The sequence below is a fragment of the Chenopodium album genome, chromosome 19 (assembly GCF_948465745.1).
Source record: "Chenopodium album chromosome 19, dcCheAlbu1.1, whole genome shotgun sequence".
NCBI lineage: Eukaryota > Viridiplantae > Streptophyta > Magnoliopsida > Caryophyllales > Amaranthaceae > Chenopodium > Chenopodium album.
The window spans coordinates 4,989,441-5,011,698 of NC_137852.1; the positions used below are offsets into that span (position 1 = coordinate 4,989,441).

A 22,258-nucleotide genomic window follows, 5' to 3' on the forward strand; every position below is an offset into this window, starting at 1 on the left:
TCAAAATTCTTCTAAAAATCCAAAAAATAAAAAACAAATAAAAAGAAAAATACAGAAAAAAGATAAAAATAAATCAGCATTTATTTATTTATTCTTTAGAAGTAATTAAATTAATTAATTCAATTCCTGATTTATATAAATACCCAACCGGCCAACCCCCCTCTTTCTCAACACTCCCAACAACAACAAAAAACCCAAAAAAACAACAACAAAAAACCCAAAAACTTTTCTCTCTCTTCTCAACTCATAACTTCCTTCACTTGCTCTCTCTGCATCACCCAATTCAAACCCAAAAAAACGTACATACTTTTTCTTCTTCCTTGTTTTTTTGATTTTAATTTCCAGAGATTCTCCGATCTCACAAAGATCTATCTAAATTGAATTGAAATTGAAATTGAAAAAGATGTTTGAAATTACAGAAGAATACAAAGCTTTGTTTAAGGAAGAAACAAGCTTTTATAACCGCATTGTATTGGGATTTGCTTTGCCGTCGATGATGTGGGATTTTCTTCCTCATTTTTTACAAACTTGGCTCAGAAACTACATTGGTGGTGTTTTTTTGTATTTGGGTTCTGGTTTTCTTTGGTGCTTTGTTATTTATTATTGGAAGCGCAACCTCTTTATTCCTAAAGGTAATTCCTTTTTTATTATTATTTTCGCCCCTTTAAAAGTACGAAATTAATTTATGTTTAATACTATTTTTATAAAATCAATGTCATTAGTTGTAAATTTGTTTGTTAAATTTGTGTTGAATTACTCTAATTGGAAGTGGGTTGTATTGTATGTATGTGGTTGCGTTTTAAGGTTTATTGGCCAATTGGATTCTAGAATTATAGAATCGTCACTATCAATACTATTGGTAGAATTGACAATTTTGACATTCGAATTTGTACTGAGTTAAAGAGTGATATCCAACATAATTAATGGTTTTGCTGTTATGTGTTTTTTTTTGATAAACTTGGACTAATTTGGTTTAAAGCCGAGTCAAACTCTAATTGGGTGGCGCTGCTACATTCTCGAAACTCGAGACGTTTTGACCTTTTGTTAACAAAGAACAACTCCTTTACTAGCTGATCTAAGTGCTTGTTGGTATTCGCTTAATTAATTTAGTCGGTGGAGGTGGTGGGCGTGTGGGCCGTAGGGTGGGGTTGGGGTGCAGTGGTGGTTAGTTATGGAATGGAAGGTGTTAATCTCATTTGATGCGAGTGTTTTTCGTGTGGACTTTATCATTTTGGTTTTTTAAGGCTCAGGCTAAGCGAATATTATGCTTAATTTAAGGGTATTTTTGGTATTTTAGATAATTTAGTCCGGTAAAAATCGATATTAATGATAGGTACGATGTAAAAAATTAAATTTTTTGTTCACGTAGTCGACCCAACCTTTGTGAAATATTTGGCTGTTTTCTTGTGCTCTGTCTCATCAGTCATCTTACTGGGTTAATGTAGATTAACAGAACCAATCTTACTCCTTCTTAGTAGATAAGTAGATGAAAACGTTAATCATGTATTTTTAATTGTGAAATGAATGAGAAACAATTCATGGACAAATCCTTGAGAGTAACAGTACAATTATAATATGCTATTCTTATACAGTATGCTTCAATGTTCCAGAATGTGTTACAGAGTTGGCCGTTTCGAGGGTATATATGTTTTGCTAATTGCATCATTAATCTATGTGGATTAGAAGATTCCTTCATTTAAATATATAATATAAGAGTTTAACTACTATATAATATAAGAGGTTTTGCTGTTTGTTTACTGTCGGAATCTTCAAGGTCTTGAGAAAGTCAATAGAAGAAGACCACTGTTCTTTTTATTGTTTTTTCGGCTGTTTAATATAATAAATCCACAGGGATTTAATATAATCGATGTCAATTATATATCTTGAATGCAAGTTTTTAATCTAGTCGCAACTTACTAGCATAGTTTGCTTGCATTTTGATTAGATTACTACTAGACTAAGCATAACATTTGAGTCTAATCTTATAGTCATTGTTAATCCTAGAACGATCTAAAATAGAAATGTGACGTACTCTGTAGTCCGTAGTACGGAGATATTAAGGACAACTGAACAAGGGTATGTGGGATACTGGGATGTGTCATGTGAGGTACAAGTCCCTAAGAGGTGGTCAAACCAGGAGACATATCTGAGTAAAAGAGGCTTTTGTTGGAAGCTTCTTGAGAACAACAAACTACGATAGTTTTGTTCTTCTAGTGCGGCCTTTCTAATATACTTTGGCATCTTCATAATGTGTCTAAATGGTACCTTTATAAAGCTAGATGCCCTTTTATATAAAGTATTTTTTTAGGGGATTAATTTTACTTTTATATACAACTTGTATGTGAGATCTTTAGAAAGCCATATGCCTTGTGCTAACCACTTAGCTATATCATGATCACCAATTTTATTAAGTTCATTAATATGTTACGAACTTGATTGTGTCAACTTTTTGAGCTTTTTTGTATGCTTAACAGGGTGGTGTGGTGATGCTTAATAGGTTAGTGTGCTGATAAATTACTTTCGAGATTATTAGTCATTTGGAAAGTGTAACCAAACTACTAATAAATTTTTTTTAGAGGTTATGTGTGAGGTGATATTAAATGAAATGGTATAGATAATCTATATAATAAATAAACTTATCTGGTATATTTGATGTCTTTTTCACTAAACTTATCTATATAATAAAACTTATCCGTATATTTGATGTCTTTTCTCTACCAACAAATTATCAGATTAAATTTTGTATATTGACGTTTAATTATATATTGATTTTGTATTATAGATTGCATTCCATCAAAAAGAGCCATGTTATTACAAATTGGGGTTGCGATGAAGGCAATGCCTTGGTATACCCTTCTTCCAACGATTTCTGAATATGTTATTGAACAAGGTTGGACAAGATGTTTTCCTCGGATTAGTGACATCGGTTTGCCAGCATATGCGGGATACTTACTGATTTATCTTTTAATCGTGGAATTTGGGATTTATTGGGTGCATAGAGAATTACATGACATAAAACCGCTTTACAAGTATCTCCATGCAACCCATCACATATACAATAAGCAAAATACTCTTTCTCCTTTTGCTGGTAAATTAATTTTAATAGTTGCAAATGTAAAATTTTAAATATTATTTTTGAGCTATTCTTATGCTTTAAATTCATATTTTATTTGCAGGCCTTGCATTTCATCCCCTCGATGGTATTCTACAAGCCGTGCCTCATTTCTTTGCGCTATTTGTCGTTCCGGTTCATCTTACGACTCACATAGTCCTTATTTTTATCGAAGGTTTATGGACAGCAAATATTCATGATTGTATCCATGGAAAAGTATGGCCAGTTATGGGTGCGGGTTACCATACTATTCACCACACTACTTATCGACATAATTATGGACATTATACATTGTTGATGGATTGGATTTTTGGAACCCTTCGGGAACCTAAAATAGGCGAGGTTGATTATGAGCCAAAGAAGGTTTGCTAATGTGTATTATAATAAAATTGTATTCATACATTTAATTTGTTAGTGGAACTCTTGGTTGGCTTCTTTTGTTTATTGATTATAAACTTACTCTAGGAAGGGTTAAATATTAGGGTTTAGATTATAGTTCTTGTTTTTATTTTTTTTCTTTTATATATTTTGAAATTTTTTGATAATCTTGTGTGAAATATAATTTGTTTTGTGCAAGGAATTTGATTGAATATATTTGAAAGTTTGTATAGACTTATGGTAATTTTTTTTATTTATTTTGATTTTGTCTCCCATTAATCTTATATAGAACTCGTATTAGTTTGGATGTCGGTAATAAAAAATCTTAAATACGGAGAACTAATTCTTCGATTAGCACATGTGTACAAATTAAATTGTTTCCTTGTTGGGCTCTCTTTGGACTTCTACCACTTGGTACAATCACAATCTTGTTGGGCTACTTCCTCCAATTAGATTTTCAAATCCATTTCATCTTGCAATCTTCAATCATTGGTCTCCTTAATTGAGTGTTGTTATTGACTTATGGATCCAGATTATCATGACTGTGTATCCTGTATGATACCACCCTATTGTATCGTGGACACCTATTCATCGTTGTAAAAACGTATTTACGGAAAAGATTTGTGATGGTGGCATCAATAGCATCCATAATAATCACCCACTACACTGCCACATTATGCTGGTATTTTGATTGCAAGCTGGTTAAGTACTTAAGTGCGAACTCTCGAGTTCTTTAAGAATGATGACACTGTCACTCCCACATTCTACCATAAATCACTTTCAGTTTAAGTCATAATGAGTCTCATACATTTATCTATGAGTATTTTTATTAGACGATGAATGATCATTGTCACCATTTAGTGTAGTAGTGGACGTGTTATAATACTTGTATACTCATATGAAATAATCATTTACTAGGTTCATATTACTTTGTACTAGGCCAAATTACCAGCATAATGAGTTGCGATCATCATGAAGTTTTTGCATGCTTATTGAATGATTTTGATGCATATTGTTCTTTGAGTCTTGTTTGAGCTAAAAATTAATCTATCATTTGTTAATGCTATCTAATGACGGAATAATAAGTATATATAATACTATAATAGGAAAATTGGATGATGTTGGGGAAACTAAGTGATGATTATCCATCAATAGTCATTATTCTTGTTAGCCATGAGACAATGTTCCATTAACTTCCATTCATTATGAACAATTGTAAACAATCAAAACCAACAATATCATTATTATAATGGTATGTGTACGTAATACTAATAAAACACTGAGGTTAAAAAACCCATCTGGACTACATCAGTTACACATTAAGACTCTATGTACGCCAATTAAAATGGTTTTTTTTGGTTCCTTCAATTTTCAATCTTTGTAATTAACAACCTTTTAAGTTTTAATCATAACAATTCAACTATTCAAATCTATACGTTGAATATACACATACGGATTTACAAAATTGACTAAAGTGCAATCGAATATGAAATAATCCGTACTAGGAAAAGGGGATCGAAAATTTGGATCAATGATCAATTGAATCGGATTCTATCTTAAATTCATGTAACTACTAATGGATCAAGCCCTATACGAATATGGTTCTTAAGTCAAAGATGAAGGATAGCAAACTTTCGTGGATCAGGTTTTTGGGTCTAGTCATATTTATCATTTTTGCCACCAATTTTTTCTCAGTATCATCAAACTCAATGACTGCAACATTCTTTCTATCTCCTCCTTCAAACATCCAATTAATTTCAACCCCATTTCTTGAATCTTCCACTTCTTCACCCTTTTCCTTCTCCACTAAACCCCTTTTCCTGAAAATCCCTAAACCCCTAAATTCTCTCTCTTCCAATGCTTCATCTTCCTTCCTCCAAATTCGATCCTCTAACACCAAAAACAACAGTGATTATACCACTGAAAATGATGAATTTAGTGAAGAAAATTATGATGATAATAGTAATGATTATGAAGCTACAAGTTCAGGCAACAATAAGGTTAAAATGCCTACTGCTCCATGGATGAAAGCTCCTCTTTGTCTTCCATCTGATGAAGTTCTTGACTTCTCAAAACCCAAGCAGAAGAAGAAAACCTCCTTTGATGAAACCCAGAAAGCTGATAGGTCACTTACTAAGAAAATTAGTGGAAGGAAAGGTAAGAAGGTGGTTAAGAAAATTGTTTACAAGATTGAGAGGCTTCAACCTGACAATGATTTGGTTGATACCCAGAAAAATTGGGATAATTCCCTGAGAATTTGGGATGATACACAGGAAAATTTGGATGATACCCAGAAAATTTGGGATGATACCCAGAATAATTGGGGTGATTTTGGAGGTGGGTTATTGTTGGGTGATGGTGAGGAGTCAAAATTGAGGCGTAAAATGCCATGGGATAAGGAAGAAAAGCTGGTTTTTAGGAGGATGAAGAGAGAGAAAGTGGTGACGGCGGCCGAATTGAGATTGGATGAGACATTGTTGAAGAGATTGAGAGTTGAAGCTTCAAAGATGCAAAAGTGGATTAAAGTGAAGAAAATTGGTGTTACTCAAGCTATTGTTGACGAAATTCATTCAATTTGGGCTAACAATGAGCTTGTTATGCTTCAATTTGATTTGCCTTTGTGTAGAAATATGGATAGAGCGCGGGAAATTGTTGAGGTTTGTTGCTAATTTACTACTTGTGTAATAGTTTTCAATTATATTTGGATTATCCATTCAAAAAAAATAATTATATTTGGATTATACTATGTTAAGGTGCATATAATGAATTTTCTTGCCAAATTTTATGCTAAGGAATATTATCTTGTATGAATTTGTGATTGGTTAAGTAAAAGATTGATAATGTATTAACTTAATTATGTTCATATTGAACTTGATCATGTTATGATGTTGCTGTTTTTCCATACTTGCAAGTGACTATGTTGTAGTTGCAATATCTTACCTATTTGAACTTAATTATATCTAGTTACTCCTATTGGATTAATCATAATCATTAGTGCTATTTCCGGTGACAATAAACTTATTTAATTCATGTAATGTAGGTTGAGTTTGATGGAGTAATTTTTTTGTGTAGTTATATCTAGTTACTCCTATTGAATTAATCATAATCATTAGTGCTATTTTCGGTGACAATAAACTTGTGTAATTCATGTAATGTAGGCTGAGTTTGATGGAGTAATTTTTTTGTGTATTCAGATTAAAACCGGAGGATTAGTTGTGTGGAGTAAGAAAGATAGTCTTGTTGCTTATAGAGGATGCGATTACTTTTCAAGGAGATTATCTAGAAAGGCTTATGTTCGACCAAAGTTGGATATTAACATGACTATGGACAGAGATAAGGATTCTCTATCAGCTGGGTTATTGATGGACAGGAATTTGGGGATTAAGCCAGGTGATAAGTCATTGTATGAGAGGGAAGGCGATAGGTTATTGGATGGATTGGGACCTCGATTTGTTGACTGGTGGTACCCGAAGCCTTTGCCAGTTGATGGGGATCTTCTACCAGAAGTAGTTCCTGGATTTAAGCCTCCATTTAGGCTTTGTCCACCTCGTATTTGGTCCAAAGTGACAGATGCTGAACTGACATACCTGAGGAAACTTGCTCGCCCTTTACCAATACACTTTGTCCTTGGTATTTTCTTGGTGACTCTGGCTAATGTTTCGTTTTAGTATCTTAGATATGTCACTTGAATGGACTTTATGAGATTGGATAACTCTACTCTTATCTCAACTTCTTGAGTGCTAATTTATATTACAAGCAAAATTTGAAGGGGTGTCTCATATTAGTAATATGTTAGTGATTTTATACGGAGTATTAGCTAAGCTTTTTTTTTATGGAATGTTGAAATTCTGATAGATTTTACCAATGAAAATAGAATCATGCAATCTTAAGCTTAGATTTCAATGCTCTTTTCTTCCAAAGAACTAGGAGTTTTCCTTTGCTTATCTTAGCTTCTTAATTTGTTGAAAAACCTGAGTAATAAGTTGATAAATTCTGTTGGAGTATGCTAGATACAACAAGTAGCAACTTTATTTTGCTCTTAAACTTATATTTCCTTGTACTATTTCATTTTCTGAAATTCTTTCCAATTAATGTCTGAAAATTAGAACAAATTGTGCAGTTCATAAGTGTTGAGCATATGTTGAACTTATATTTGCTCACTGCTAAAATTTCGTCGCTTACTATACCTCTACAACTGCTTCCGTTGAGGTTCCTGTCCAGCCCTGCATATTATTGTATTTGTGTTTGGTGTGCTAACTATTGTATAATTAACTTCTTCACTGTCTTTCTAATTCTTTAGGAAGGAATTCTAAACTTCAAGGTTTAGCTGCTGCCATCTTGAAATTGTGGGAGAAATGTTTATTTGCCAAAATTGCTGTGAAGTGGGGTATTCCAAATACCAATAACGAACTCATGGCCTCTGAACTCAAGGCAAGTCATGTCCCATAAAAGTATGATAGTTTGTATGTCAGTTATGATTTCAGATGCATAAGCTGTTTATTGGGTCTTTTGTTTGTTAGATGCTCATTACATTGATAGTTATATAATGAATATTAGGATAGCATACAAAAATTAAACGCTGTCTTTTGCGACATGATTCGTGAGAAGATATCCTTGTGAATTTGAATTAGCTTCTTTGACCAACTAATATCTAAGAATGATATTATATAGATTTAAAACTTATTTGAAAATCATATTAAGGGCTTCATATATGATGAACATATGCCAAACAGATTTTAGAGTGAAACGATTTCATAAGGATAGAATTCTGAGTCATACTTCTGATAAGTGAGAAAGATTATAATGTATATTATCTGCAGCGTCTTACCGGAGGAGTTCTCCTACTACGTAACAAGTTCTTCATCGTTCTCTACAGAGGCAAGGATTTCTTACCAAGCAATGTTGCAAATGCGGTAATTGAGAGGGAGATTGAGCTCCAGCAGTGGCAACTCCATGAGGAAGATGCACGGCTTAAAGCAGCTGGCGTTGTTAATTATAGTGATGAAACTTCAACAGATAAAGGTATCATTGGTACCTTTTCAGAATTCCAACATATACAAATGATTTCCAGAAATGTACACCACAGCAACAGAGAGGCTGAAATTGAGTTCGAAGCTGAGAAAGAAAGATTAGCGAAGGAATTGAGAAAGCAAGAGCATAAACTTGCCATTGTGAGAGCCCATTTTAATTTGGTCCCTTATCTTCTCCTTCGGGTTCCTTTAGCTGAATATACGTGTACTGATCCTGCAGCTCAAAATCAAAATTGAGAAAGCAGAAAAAGATCTAAGGAAGTTGAATTCTGCCTGGATGCCTTCTGAAGAAGAGCTTGATCAAGAATTGATGACTGAAGAAGAGAGAGAGTGTTTCAGGAACGTAGGTTTGAAGATGGACAGATTTCTAGTGTTGGGTAAGGACTTGACATTTCATTGGTGTCCTTTTCTCTGTCTCATAATCTTAATTATTTGAAACTGATTTTGTAAAAGTCATTGATTTAGTTCATGGCGTGTAGAATATCTAGTTAGGATTGTCTAATAATCTTCTTGTTTACCAGGAAGGCGAGGGGTCTTTAATGGAGTGATTGAAGGACTGCACCAGCATTGGAAGCACCGGGAACTTGTGAAAGTTATATCAATGCAAAAAACATTCTCGCAGGTCCTTTCTACTGCTAGAACACTAGAAAGAGAGAGTGGCGGGATACTAGTATGCATTAAAAAGCTAAACAAAGGCCATGCCATTATTATTTACCGTGGGAAAAACTATAAGCGTCCCATTGTTTTTGGTGGAAATCTCCTGGACAAAAAGAAAGCACTGAAAAGATCTCTAGAACTTCAAAGACTAGGAGTGAGTTTGTCTCTTAAAATTTGCATTTTCATTTATTTTGGTCTGAACTCTGAAGTATATAGAACAAATGATTTATATGTTTTATTTTCTATTCATTAGTCCCTTAGATTTTTTGCTCATCAGAGGGAAAACGAAATCGCAGATTTGAAGCTCAAACTGGTATGTGTTTGCCTTCATCTTTTAATTTCAAATCCTATTACTTCTTTGTATCTCATGCCCACAAACTTAATTAAATCATTGCAGGCTGATTTAGAGAAGAGGCACAACAAAAAATGATCAGACTCTTAAACCTGTATGAGCACAGAAATTTTATTTTCATTGAAGGTTGAAAGGAAGAATTTCACACTGTCAGCCACCAAGAAACATGGGTCAAGTTGAGGCATGGAAGGTAGAGCGTAGAGGCACCAGGTGTAGGATTTTGAAGACTTCTAGCTCCAGCGCTTGTGCTCTCGGGAAATGACTCAAACGTAGATTACTTCATAGATAATAAGCTCTCAATAAAAACCCAGTAGACAAAAATGAAGCGCCTGCTGCATAAATTTAGCTGACGAAGCATTCCTAGTCTATGTTGTGGAGCTCTGTTCTAAACACATGAAGTCTCACATGGATATCTTATGATAGATTATTCTTCCACAATGCAATGCTGTCCAAATCTGAACAAAGTTAACACTGTTGTACAGCTGGGAGTTTACCTTTCTTCCTTGATCAAGGTAATGATCAGAAAATAAAAGTTTTTGTTATACTTGTACTGTTGTACTACATGTTATGATCTAATTAACCAAATCACAATTGTTATTAGTTTTCACTGATTGGTTTTCAAAATCACCTTGGCGTTCTTCCATACCAATACATCTGAAATGTCAAAGTAAAGTTTCCAATAGTACCAGAGCCTGAATCGCCAATTGGAGTTAGCGTGTTTTAGATTATGCACACTGAAGAAAGTGTTCTTTTTAATAAGTTCAATTGGAGTTTGCGTGTTTTAGATGATGTTAATCTGGAAAATGATGAGAGATAGTTTTAAGACTTGTAACAACGTTGGTGCAACTGTCACCAAGAAAAAACAGCTAAGAAGAAACACACATGAGAAGTACTTTCGAATTCAACTGAAAGAAAGTACAAGAATTCACTTGGTAAAAACTCTGAATTATACACGCATGAAGTACAGGGGTATTGACTTAAAAACAACTCAAGAATTAACACACTCAATAATCTATATTTTTTTTTGGAGTTAATACATATTGTTACAGAAGCACGTGTAAGAAATAAAATTGCCTTCTAGCGAAGCTAAGAATATCACTTAGTATAGATTCTCATGATGTAGTCATATTCTCTCCATCACCATAATAAGCCCTTTTTTCTTCTAAATCTGTCAACTTGGTCAGTGCTCATTCGTGATTTTTCAGGCTTGCTAGTCTTCTTAGATTTTTCAAGCCGGCTATCTAAGCTGTTCCTAGAGACTTCTGGGAGGTCAGGTTTCAACTCAAATGTGTCTGGGTTCGTTGTTGTGGGAACCTTGACCTGATTATCTGAAGACTTGCTTTGATTGTCTGAAGCCTTGCTTTGGGTGTCTGATTCCACCGTTGTTGACTCTTTGGAAGACCCATTAGATGCAGACTCTACAGCAGGATCTTTAGTCCCGTTTGAGCCTGCTTTAAATTTGTTAAGATATGATACAAACTTTTTCAAGTGTCTGATGTATTCAGGGTAGAGTTCAAGGTTGCAATGTCCACCCCCACTGAGCCACAAGGGTTCATACTTCTCCTTACAGAGCTCGTAAAGTTGCTTTCCATGTGAACAATCAACAACTTCATCGGCTGTTCCCTGGTAGAAGTCCATGCATCACAATGTTCAGCTAGTACCATTTTTCAATTTTTATTGGTGCACACTATTCAACTAAACAAAGGAAGAGAAGGCCACATTGCAATCTCAATTCATCATAAAGAACTGACATAAAGGGAGGCAAAGTTGCCCAAAAAAAAATCAAGTAGATGTAGTACGAAAAGCACAGTTGTCTGTCATTCCTCTCAGGACACTGGGGTGGGGGTGGAGGGGGGAGGGGCACTAGTCTAACCACTAGTAGGTAAGATTTCTCGGTTTACATGCATTAGGGTGAACAGTAAAACTAGCATCTGGAATCACAAAACTGGGACACATGACTAGTTAAGACTTTAATAAGAGTCCCTAATTCCCTCCTAATGACCATTGTTTCAACTTAGAGCTTTGCATCATACAGACTAAATGCTCACCAACCTAACCCTTTACTTAATTTTCTGTGGCTGTCCAATCTATACCTTTCCAATCACTGTTTCGCGAAAATTAGAGCCCCCAGAAGACAGACACCCTTCTTTCACATACAACAGTGCTCAAGCAAGGATCATAAGAAGTATATGGGTGTATGTAGAGATGATGTGTAAGCATTTTGAAACTGAGGTTAAATCAGAGTCAATGAGATGATGTGTAAACATTTTGAAAATGGGGTTAGATCAGAGTAATCATAATCTATGGATTTAATTGAACAACATTGACAGTGGATACAAATTTTGTCAGCAACAGAAGCAATAATTGTAGACTAGCACTGCAGAAGGAGCTGCCACATAAATTACAAGAAACAAACTTATAGCAGAGCAATTTAGAAGGAGCATGTAGCATTTAGCTTTTATGGTTCAAATTTGGACCACAAAGCAAATTTCCAAAGAAGGGTTTTTTATACGCGCAGCTCAAAGTTGACTAATGAGTTCTGTCATTACTAATGACAGACCCACATATTAGAAGTTGCAAAGATCTCAAATGTTTTCAAGAAAACTGTATTATTTTTCCGAAAAGATGTAACAGAGTTTTGCCCTTGATTCCATACAAGGATTAGGGTGTGTTAAATGAGTTTGCAAAGGCCATCACAACTCAATAATCGAAACTGAACACATATAGACCAGCAGAAGACAACATGAATAAGAAAAGAGTTGAACTTACATGGATCACTAAGACAGGACAATTCACCTGGGCAATTTTGTCAACGTTCTGAGACAAATTGAAGAAGAAATGTAAGCCCAGTAAGGCAGTAAGTGAAACAGTTCATGCGTTTATCTTTTAAAAAAATTGTTACCTTGTAAATATCAAACCAATAAGTCCTTTTGACAGGATAGAGAACCCTCACTCCAGAAAGGATTGGGCTATGCAGAACCACCCCTCTCAGGTTAGGAGTACGTGCAGCTAGATCAACTGTAGGACCACTGCCAACAGACTGACCATACAATATTAATTGCTCGTCTTTCACCCCATACTGCTCCTTCAGGCATTTATATGCTGCATCAATGTCGGCGTATGTATTAGATTCAGTAGGCTGTTCCAAGGAAAAACAATGGATGTATGTCATGAGAAACATCATATAATGAATAAACCCATTCTTTGCAAGATAATAACCAAAGCAAACCAGGCCTTTACCCACTATATGAAGTTGACAACAAACATCTGTAAAATATGATGAACAAAACTACATGAACACTCAGATTTTTAAATAATAGTCAGATGCGATACATATAAACACATAACAAAAAACATAAATACATCTGTTTCGTTTAGATTTTTCATAGAGCTATCAGCAACTAAAACTCTAAAAGGCATCCCAAAGCCTCCATATACAGTTCATTAGAGCTAGCACACTGATGCTAATTATGAGACATATTCAAGAATCTGCATCTTCTTCAAGACTTGGATAAAGACAAACAGCAAGCATCATAATATGCAGTATATCACAAGATAATGAAATAAGTGTACCTAATAAATAAAGAGTGCTATGCGTGCACACAAATGGTAATATTATCAGAGAAAACCAACTTCCAAGCAACCTAGGTCTTCAGATGTTATATGATTCTAATTATATGTGTGAAAGCAGGTTGGGCTGTACCATGTATAAATTAAAGATTTTACATAGAGGTACAGAACCCATTTTAGCAAATACCAAGCATGGAGAAGGGTTTTTTTTGGCCCCTGGATGAGGGGGTGTTGGTTCATTCAAATTACTAAAGCCCTCCGTCATTGCCGCTTAGAATTTGGAAGTTAGAACATAGAAGCATTGGACATGAAAATATGCATTACAGAAAATCCTAGAATACAGTGACATGTGATCCTGCTGAGTGCTGACTAGTACACCTCTACACAACGTATTGCTAACAAGCAAGCAGCGAAGATAAGTCATTACCTTTCCCGTTGACTGTCCATATCCAGAGTAGTCATACCTATAAAAACCCATAAAGATATTGTGATCAGAAACGCAGACTTCTTGAAATTTATTAAGGAATTAAAAAGTTGACAAACTCAAGATGCCAGAATTGTAGCTCCATGTACCAACATGCATATGGTCAGCTATAATATACATAAGATTAAGTAGCCTAATTTTCAAAATATACATAACAATCACGTTGAGATCCACTATTTGACTATATGTTTCATCTTGTGTCCAGTTGCTTCTATTTGCCAAGTTACTTTAAAAGATGAACTTCAGCCAGTTAATGCTACAAATATGAAAAGAGGGCACTAGATGAGATAGAGAAACTATTAGAATAGGGGATCTATATTCCTTTATTATGGTTAGTGCCACTAATAAGACCGGAATATATAAGATTATAATTCATAATATTTATCCATTAAATCAAAGAACATCTTGTATAAGGTAATGATACTACAGAAACCACTCATAATAACAAGAAAGTGATTACCACAGACAAAGACTCGAATTCTACTATCAACTTGCAAATAGAAAGAGATAGAATGTATTTTTACAAAAATAGCACCTATCAGTACAAAATCTTGACCACTTACAATGTTAAAGTACCCTCCAAAACCTAAACTTCGCCATAGTGTCTTCACACATAAACATCTTTGTTCTGACACATAACATATCAGGCTCCAAATCAAGCACAATAGACCTTCTAAATATAGTCAACCTATTTCCTTATAAAGACACAATAAGATGAACACGCATCAATTACTCATTTTGCTCCATCTCATTTCTCCTCATCCATCCCACTTTAAATTTAAATTCCAACTTCTGTTTATAGCTTGTGTTTCTAAATACGCTTACAACTTTTCATTCAAGGACCAAATTCAAGATACACTACATAGTATTCTAAAACCCCATATCTGTAAAATTCATGACTTTCCAAAAACCTGTTATCCAAGCCTCTAATATATCAACCAATTAAAACCCTAAGCACTTATATTCCATCTATTAATAGAGTAAAAAGAACTGTCAATCATTGTCTATTATATACATCAAGATTATAAACTTTCATACTTTCTGGTGCAATTAAATTCCAGCTAAATAACCCTTGAAAACTAAAATAGATCAAAGATTAGAAAAATACCCCATAAGATTAACACGAAGGCGACTGCTAAGCTCCACAAAAAGCTCAAACATTTGACCTAAATCAGCAGCATTGCCATGAGAATAAAGCAAAGTAGATGAGGCTTTAGGGTGCTTTACATACACAGCAACGACGTCGTTTCCTCTCCGATTTCGGAGCTTCAAAACATCAACACCATCTCTTCTCGGAACCTCCGGTATTGACAAAATCTCATCGCCGGAATCCTCGTCGGAGATCACCGTATATGACGGAGGAGCTGGCGGAAAAAACGCAAATTTAGCAGCGATTGATGATGTCACTCCCCCCATTTTTCTTCTCTCTCATCAGATATTCCTGTTTCATAAACCTCTTTCCCAAACCATCTCTTCTTCTCCAAAACCCCAAAAATTTTCCAGCTCAAAATTTGATGACCAGAAAAATTCCAGCTCAAAATCGACAACCCAGATGAAATTGAGCTAATATATGAAGACCCAGAAAAATATTCGACTACCCAGACAAAAATCCAGCTCAAAATCGACAACCCAGAAGAATTAGAGCTAAAATACGATGACCCAGATAAATTTACCGACTACCCAGACAAAATTTCAGCTCAAAATCGATGACACGACAAAAATTTGAGCTGAAAATTGAAGACCCAGAAAATAAAAATTCAAACACAAAATCGATAACCCAGAAAAATTAAAGTTTGTATAAAGATGACCCTTTACAGTTCAATCGAAACCCTGGAAAAGAGGGGGTGGGGAAGCTTTAACGATGTGGGGTTTTTTGAACGTTGAAGGAGGGAAGTCAGCTTTTGAGAGGAGAGAGAAAGAGAAAGAGTGAATTTTGATGACGGCGACAATGGGGGTTGTAAGGTAAGGTGAGGTGAGGAGGTATGATTTTGATTGAAAATAAACAGAAAGAAAGAAGATTGATTATAATTTAGAAAGAAACAGAGTAGTAGTATACTTGTATTATTGATGGATTACAGAATTGCAAAAAGAAGGGTTCTGTAAATTGTTAAATTTTTATGGTAAAAAAGTTGGGATTCCTTCTTTACTCAATCAAAGGGTCAAAAAATAAATTCAGTGTTTTTGATTGATATGATATGATTGATTTGATTTTCTATGATTTTTGGGTGGAGAGGAATATTAAGGATTGTATTTAAATTTATTTTAATAAGAAGAGAGGATTAGTGAAAATTTTACTGGATGATTTGTCTGAAAACTTGTGGGTGTTTGTATCACTTTCATATTCAATTTAACAAGTAAGAGCATCCACGTTGGTGGAGTAGCTCACAATTACTCTCTCCAATTTCTCTCCAATTTTAATTGTTCCACATCATATTCCACTAACTTAGAGTCACTAGTAAGAGTCACCCATTTACTTTTTTCACAATGGTGAGCTAGCTCACTACAATTAAAAAAAAAAATTGTTTTCTATTAATTTTGCGCAAAAAATTAAATGAAAATGCAAAGATTTTCCATTTGTCATCTTCTCTTTTGTCACCGGGTTCGTGTGCTGAGGTTGTCAGTGACTTGAAAGAGGGATGAGCCTCATCCCATGAGTCACCTTTTCACAATGATGAGCTAGCTCAAAATAGGAGAGAAAGTATTGTGGGGAGGGTTTTGAGTCACCCATTGTGGGTGCTCTAACAACTCAAGGATATTTTCTCATTTTTGTCAATTCAATTCTAGTCTTTGCTAGTGAAAACAACTTTCACCATACTTGTAGAAAGCATTATACTTTAATAACATTCCTCCTCCCTCGCACCGTTCTACCCTATTTTAAATTCGTTACTCCGTATTTCTTTCATTTTGGTTATTTGATTTGGTCTTGTTTGACAATGAATTATTAGTTGTTTGATTTGACTTCAATGAAATTACTGATTTGATGCATTTAGCTGTTTTTTTTAGTGTTTAGAGAGCCACAAGAGTGGGGGTGAGAATCGATCCCAAGATCACCTGAAACTGGGAGGGAAGCTCTAACCACTTGAGCTAACCCCCACTCTCATTTAGTTGTTTATTTCGTTGATATAATCGATGATTTCTAAAGATGTTTGATTAAATCAATAATTAATTATGCATCTATATACGATAATGTTTTGGATAAAGGCTAACAACCATTTTTAGATTGTAATGAAATTTGATTAAGGAGTTGTTGATGATGCTTGGCTATTTATAGTTGTCTTGCTGGTGGTGAAGTTAGTGATAGGCCTAAGAAAGATAGGGTAAGGGAAAGAGGATGAGACTGTGTGTGTGTTGTGTGGATGGCATATCATGCCTAAACCATACTTCCCATTATAAGGGGGGAAAAATTAGGGTTGAGGTTTTTAAGGTGAAAGATCACAATATTTTATATAGAAACATTTGCATAACTCCTAATGAATTTAATCTGATAACGTTATTTACAAACTACTTCCGTTTTTTATTAGTTGACACGTTTTGACTTTAGCACTATTCACACACTCCCCTTTGACCATGTTTTGTGATTTATACGTAATGAAAAATATAGTCATGTGAGGTCTTGTTAGATTCGTCACGGTATATATTTTCAAAATATCAACTTTTTATAATTTTTACTTATCGGTAACTAAAGATATTAACGTTTGATTTGTGCATCGGCAAACGTGACTAAAGATTCGTGTCAACTAAAAAGAAACGGAGGAAGTATATGATTGAAGTGAGATTTTCCTATTGTTAACATCTAGCAAAATGTATTTTAGACAAAGATAAGGACTTGTCTATCCATATTTGGAAGATTAAATTAAAAACAACCTCATTTTCCACTCTCTTTTTTCTTTAAAATATTTTGTATCCTTATTCATCATAATTCACCATACATTAACTAATAATGAGATCCCTTATAAAATGACACATATGTACAAAGAAAATCATTTTTCTACAGATCCACTTATAATAGACCAAAAGAGCTCTAGTTAAAAAAAAAATTCATGCAATGAAGTTTATCATTTTATAATAGACCAAAGTCATGACTCATTTCATGTGGTAACAATTTGGTGTTGTGGGCTTCCAGTCTGCATATTATGGGCTTTAATTATTATCTCTGATATCTACAGTATGATCTTCTAACCTCTTTTTATTTTTGTGGCATGATTTTTTTTTTTTTTTCAATTAAATTTTTTAAAGAAAAAGAAAAAAAAAAGAAAAAAACATTAGATAGCAAGTAACATGCATAGTAGGGGCTCTCTATAATCAATACGAGTAATCATCATCTCCAGATAATAATTTTGTCCTGTTGCATTTAACTTTTGTAAGATGATTATTTTGAGGCTGTTTTAGTTCCATATAAAGTGGTTTTTGGAAGATAATTTTTGTTTTCTATTTGATGATGAATAAATGTAAAAGAAGAAAAAAAAATGAGCGAAAAGTAAAAATAAATGAACACTATATAACATGCATATATAAGATAAATTAAACATACACACACAATAAATCATTTTAATTTATATTTGTCGGTGATTTTTTTTTTCCTAAACTCTAAACACTCAAGTTTACGCGATGAATTTACATATATAACAAGTCTGTCTTATTTATTTTTCTATTTTTTTTAACATGTTCAATCCTATAAAGATCAGAGAATTAAGGGGAACTCAAACTCAAAGGTAATGTGGTATTGGCCTTGGAGCTTGGAGGTTTGACCAACGACCATGCAACTTTGCCTGCATTATTGGCCTTTTTAGGGGACCAAAAAACTTTGAAATGTTAAAAAGTGCAAATTATATAGGGTGGAGGTTGGCTCATCGTTATCATGATGCAAGAAATTTATACTTTAAATGTTGAAGTTTAGCATAAAAATTACTAAGAAATACCTCCATGCTAGCACTAATTAGACCATTATCGTCTAATTACCTTGTCTAAATCAACTCTCTTTGTTTAGTGATAGTTTTCACCGTTTGGAAAGTACGGAGTATTAATTTAACATCTAGTTGAATCTTCCTCAACAAATTGCAAATTTAGTATCGAAATTTGGTAGATTATACAAATAAACGTATGGTACTGTACTATTTAACTAAATAACCTTTTGTATACTTCGTTCTTTTTTTTTTTTTTTTGAAGACTTTTGTATACTTCGTAAGGAGTATTAATTAGTTTGTATTTCCTTGTTTAACCTAGAATACTCTTATATATATTCTTGTTTTTTTTGAATAGATTATACTATATATCTTGCTTTACGAATGAGAAAGACACGAAAAAAGTTTTCACATGATATCACGAGTTTTGGTTTCTTTTCTCTCATATATACCCTAATTCTCTTTCGCACTCTTCCTCCTTTCTTCTCCCACATCCAAATCAAGCAAGCTACATCCAACCCTCTTATGACACTATTGATTTTTCTTTTTTTTTTTTTTTTGGAGGGATCGTAACACTCTTGATAATAATGTATACAAACAAGGTTTTACTATTGATATTGTGATGCAAATTGTATATTGATGGTGGTTACTTAGCTTTGCCAATATTCCAATATATTAATAGTCAAAGTTAACACACGTGATAATAATAAGTACATACTTCGTACAATTTAAACAAGGCTTTAATATGGTTGATATGGTGATACAATTTGTATATCAGTGGGTGTTACATACTATAACTTTGTTGATAATCCAATATATTTAGTAGTCAAAATTAACAAACTTTGACATTAAAATTATATAAACCATGTTTTTTTAGTGGCTTGGGAACTAAACTAATGTAATGTGGAAGTAATATCATTATATATAATATTTCAATCTATGTAATTAGCTGCTATCTGAAAGATGTGAATCAATGGTCTGCAAGTTGTGTGCTAAAGAGTATCAAAGGAAGCTTCACTTACAAACTTAATTTAATTATCATAATTTCGTAAATTTTGGTCAAACTAACCCTATTTATACTCCAAAACATCTGAATCTACACTAATCTAACACGCTAATGCACAATAAATCCACACTTTTTTCCCACATCTTCTAGCTTTATTATTTCATACTACCTAAATTATCATACTAGTATTCTAAAAATTAATATAATAACTGGAATTATATAATAATGTATGAATTACTCCCTCAAATAAGTGATTACCCAGAATTCCAAAAATCACCATTACAATCTCAACAAATCCCATCTCAATTCCTGAAAACAGCAATCTTTGCTGGAGGTACAATAATCTTTCTTTCCTCTAATTTCCTCTGTTTTTTGCTATGTTTTTTTACTCTGTTTTGATCATAAAATGATAGATAATTTATAATTAAGGGTTAATTCAGGAAGTTTTCGGGTACTCGAATCGGCATTTGGGAGCATCAATGGAGTTAACAAAACTTCCACTGGTTATTTTGGAGGAAGCCTTAGAAAACCATCATATGAAGAAGTAATTAGTAATTAATTTACTAATTAATTTTTTAATATCTATTGTTAATCAGGATTACTTAATAAAGTATGCTTCAATTTTATTTAGTTAATTTTGGATTTATAACAGGTGAGTGAAGGGGGAACTGGTCATACAGAAGCTGTCAAAGTAGAATATGATAGCAGTATCATTTCATTCTCAGCACTTTGTGATCTTTTCTGGGATATTCATGATCCCACTAACAAGGACTATCTTGTAAATTTCCTTAACTACCACTCTTTTTCTTATTATTTTTTTTACGTGATATGTGATTTTTTTTTTTTTTTTTGACGGGTACGTGATATGTGATTTGACGTGACTAAATCTGTTGTATACGAAGTAACGATTATTTCTAAAAATGCAGAATTTTGGGTTAAGTACCCATGAAAGATCAGTAATTTTTTACTCAACAGAAGAAGAGAGAAAAGAAGCACAAAAATCAAAGATTTGGAAGCAAATGAGGCTTAATAAGAGAATTGTCACAAAAATTTTGTCAATGGAAAATTGTGAATTTTTTTTGGCAGAAAATCAGTACCAGAAATATTATTTGCAGAAATATTATAGACTTTGTGGAAGTTTGGGCTTAAGAAGCACAGTGCAATTTGTGGAGTCAAATATAGCTTGCAAACTTAATGGGTAATTTAACTTTACAAGCATTCAGTTTTCTTAATTATAGTTAAACACTTTTACACTTTAATCTTTGCTAATGTTGATTAAGATATAAGTTTAATCTTTGATTCTTTGCTAATGTTGATTAGGACAGCCAATAAAAGTCAACGATTTCATGCTAGCATGATGGTAGTTTATAGGAGTATTAAATTTCATGTTCATGTTTATACATGCAAAGGTTTTTTTTTTTAATCCTTTGTGTATTAGACAATTAGAATAATCATGTTTATACATACAAGGCATCCTTTTGAATGTTGAAAGTCTTATGTAAAATTCTCTCCTAAAGTACATAGTTGACGTGAGTAGTTTATGAATATGGGTTGGATTGAAGATGACTAAAATAAAAATTAATAAAAAGAGTGAAGGAAAAAAAAAAACATTTCATGACTACTATGGCTATCTACAATTTCAAAAGTAAACTTGTTCCTAAGAAAGTTATTTGTTGATCACTCGATCAACTTTTTTTTTTTTTTTTTTTTTTTGAAAGACTAATCAATTATATTTAGGTACTCGTAGTAGATTGAAATACATTTCACTTGATCACTTGTTTGATTGGTTTATAAAATTCTGCATTTACCATTGAATCATTGATTGTGTTGTCTAAAATTGCTTGTTTTATTATTAACGGTTAGTTTTATTTATTTTTAATTTTTTTTTAAACCAGGAATTTTAGGTTTAATAATTTCAATAATTATGAACTCTAACACAAGTAGTACTGTACTATTACGTACGTACGGAGAAATTAACATAATGCATCTATAAAATACTAATAAATGACACAAATCTAATCTACCTGAATAAATTTGTGTATGATTATTGATTAAATTGGACTTGTGTCAGAAATATTTCGATGATGTACCAGGATGTACCTTCGTCATGTCCATGTTCAACCATGCAGGCCCCTGGTCATTAGCTTAATCAATACACTGTATTTTCCCACTTTTTTTAATATTCTATAATAATACTTTTGGTATAGTGGGCCTATTAATCTAATTACATTTAGGGCCCTGGATTATGATAAAAGCAAAATTATGTCTTTGCCCAAACAAATAAAGCCCATTTTAATTTTTAGGTAATAATGTCATTGTGGATCCAATGTTTATAGCTTTGATGTCTTTGAAGTAACTAATGCATGCAATTGTTGTATGAGGATGACATAAAATGATACAATAGCTAATTTGTTGTAAGAACGGAGTGACTTTTATCGTATGAAGTACATGTACTCGGTATATTTTTAGGGGTGACTCTTTGTTGCAATAAGTTGTAAAAATACTCCGTGATAAGTTTGTCATAGAGTTGTTTTTTCTCCTTGTGCAGAATATTGGGGATGATGAATAAAGAACAAAAACTTGATGAACTTGCAATTTTTCTCGAAATTCAAGAGTTGCCTAATCATGCAAAGTTAGATTGTGAAGATATTATTGAAGATTTAAGAGCACTAAAAGAGAAGTAATAGACAAGTATGTACCAACCATATAATGGTTTTGGATTTTGTTCCAATGTGTAATTCTTATTGCCAAATTTTAGCTAAAGATCC

The 22,258-nt window shown here is 33.3% G+C and overlaps 4 protein-coding genes across 4 annotated transcripts; 3 read left to right on the forward strand and 1 right to left on the reverse strand.

Moving 5' to 3' along the window:
- The first annotated feature begins 259 nt into the window (after positions 1 to 259).
- On the forward strand, positions 260 to 3,720 carry LOC145595274 (delta(7)-sterol-C5(6)-desaturase-like). The gene is made up of 3 exons (XM_081651659.1): positions 260 to 632; positions 2,783 to 3,088; positions 3,177 to 3,720. The coding sequence occupies exons 1-3, from the start codon at positions 404 to 406 to the stop codon at positions 3,482 to 3,484; spliced, it is 843 nt and encodes a 280-aa protein (XP_081507785.1). The 5' UTR covers positions 260 to 403; the 3' UTR covers positions 3,485 to 3,720.
- Positions 3,721 to 5,154: 1,434 nt separating this feature from the next.
- Positions 5,155 to 10,076, forward strand: LOC145595272 (chloroplastic group IIA intron splicing facilitator CRS1, chloroplastic-like). Its single transcript, XM_081651657.1, has 8 exons — positions 5,155 to 6,147; positions 6,685 to 7,120; positions 7,791 to 7,921; positions 8,311 to 8,661; positions 8,741 to 8,897; positions 9,042 to 9,331; positions 9,431 to 9,490; positions 9,575 to 10,076. The coding sequence occupies exons 1-8, from the start codon at positions 5,200 to 5,202 to the stop codon at positions 9,605 to 9,607; spliced, it is 2,406 nt and encodes an 801-aa protein (XP_081507783.1). The 5' UTR covers positions 5,155 to 5,199; the 3' UTR covers positions 9,608 to 10,076.
- Positions 10,077 to 10,424: 348 nt separating this feature from the next.
- Positions 10,425 to 15,153, reverse strand: LOC145595273 (uncharacterized). The gene is made up of 5 exons (XM_081651658.1): positions 14,692 to 15,153; positions 13,527 to 13,563; positions 12,432 to 12,668; positions 12,299 to 12,346; positions 10,425 to 11,152 (listed from the first exon to the last, which is right to left on the reverse strand). Exons 1-5 carry the CDS (start codon positions 14,997 to 14,999, stop codon positions 10,667 to 10,669), a joined length of 1,116 nt encoding a protein of 371 aa, XP_081507784.1. The 5' UTR covers positions 15,000 to 15,153; the 3' UTR covers positions 10,425 to 10,666.
- A 4,562-nt stretch (positions 15,154 to 19,715) lies between these two features.
- Positions 19,716 to 22,174, forward strand: LOC145593848 (uncharacterized). The gene is made up of 5 exons (XM_081650216.1): positions 19,716 to 19,824; positions 19,931 to 20,034; positions 20,143 to 20,268; positions 20,417 to 20,688; positions 22,039 to 22,174. The coding sequence occupies exons 1-5, from the start codon at positions 19,716 to 19,718 to the stop codon at positions 22,172 to 22,174; spliced, it is 747 nt and encodes a 248-aa protein (XP_081506342.1).
- The last annotated feature ends 84 nt before the right edge of the window (positions 22,175 to 22,258 follow it).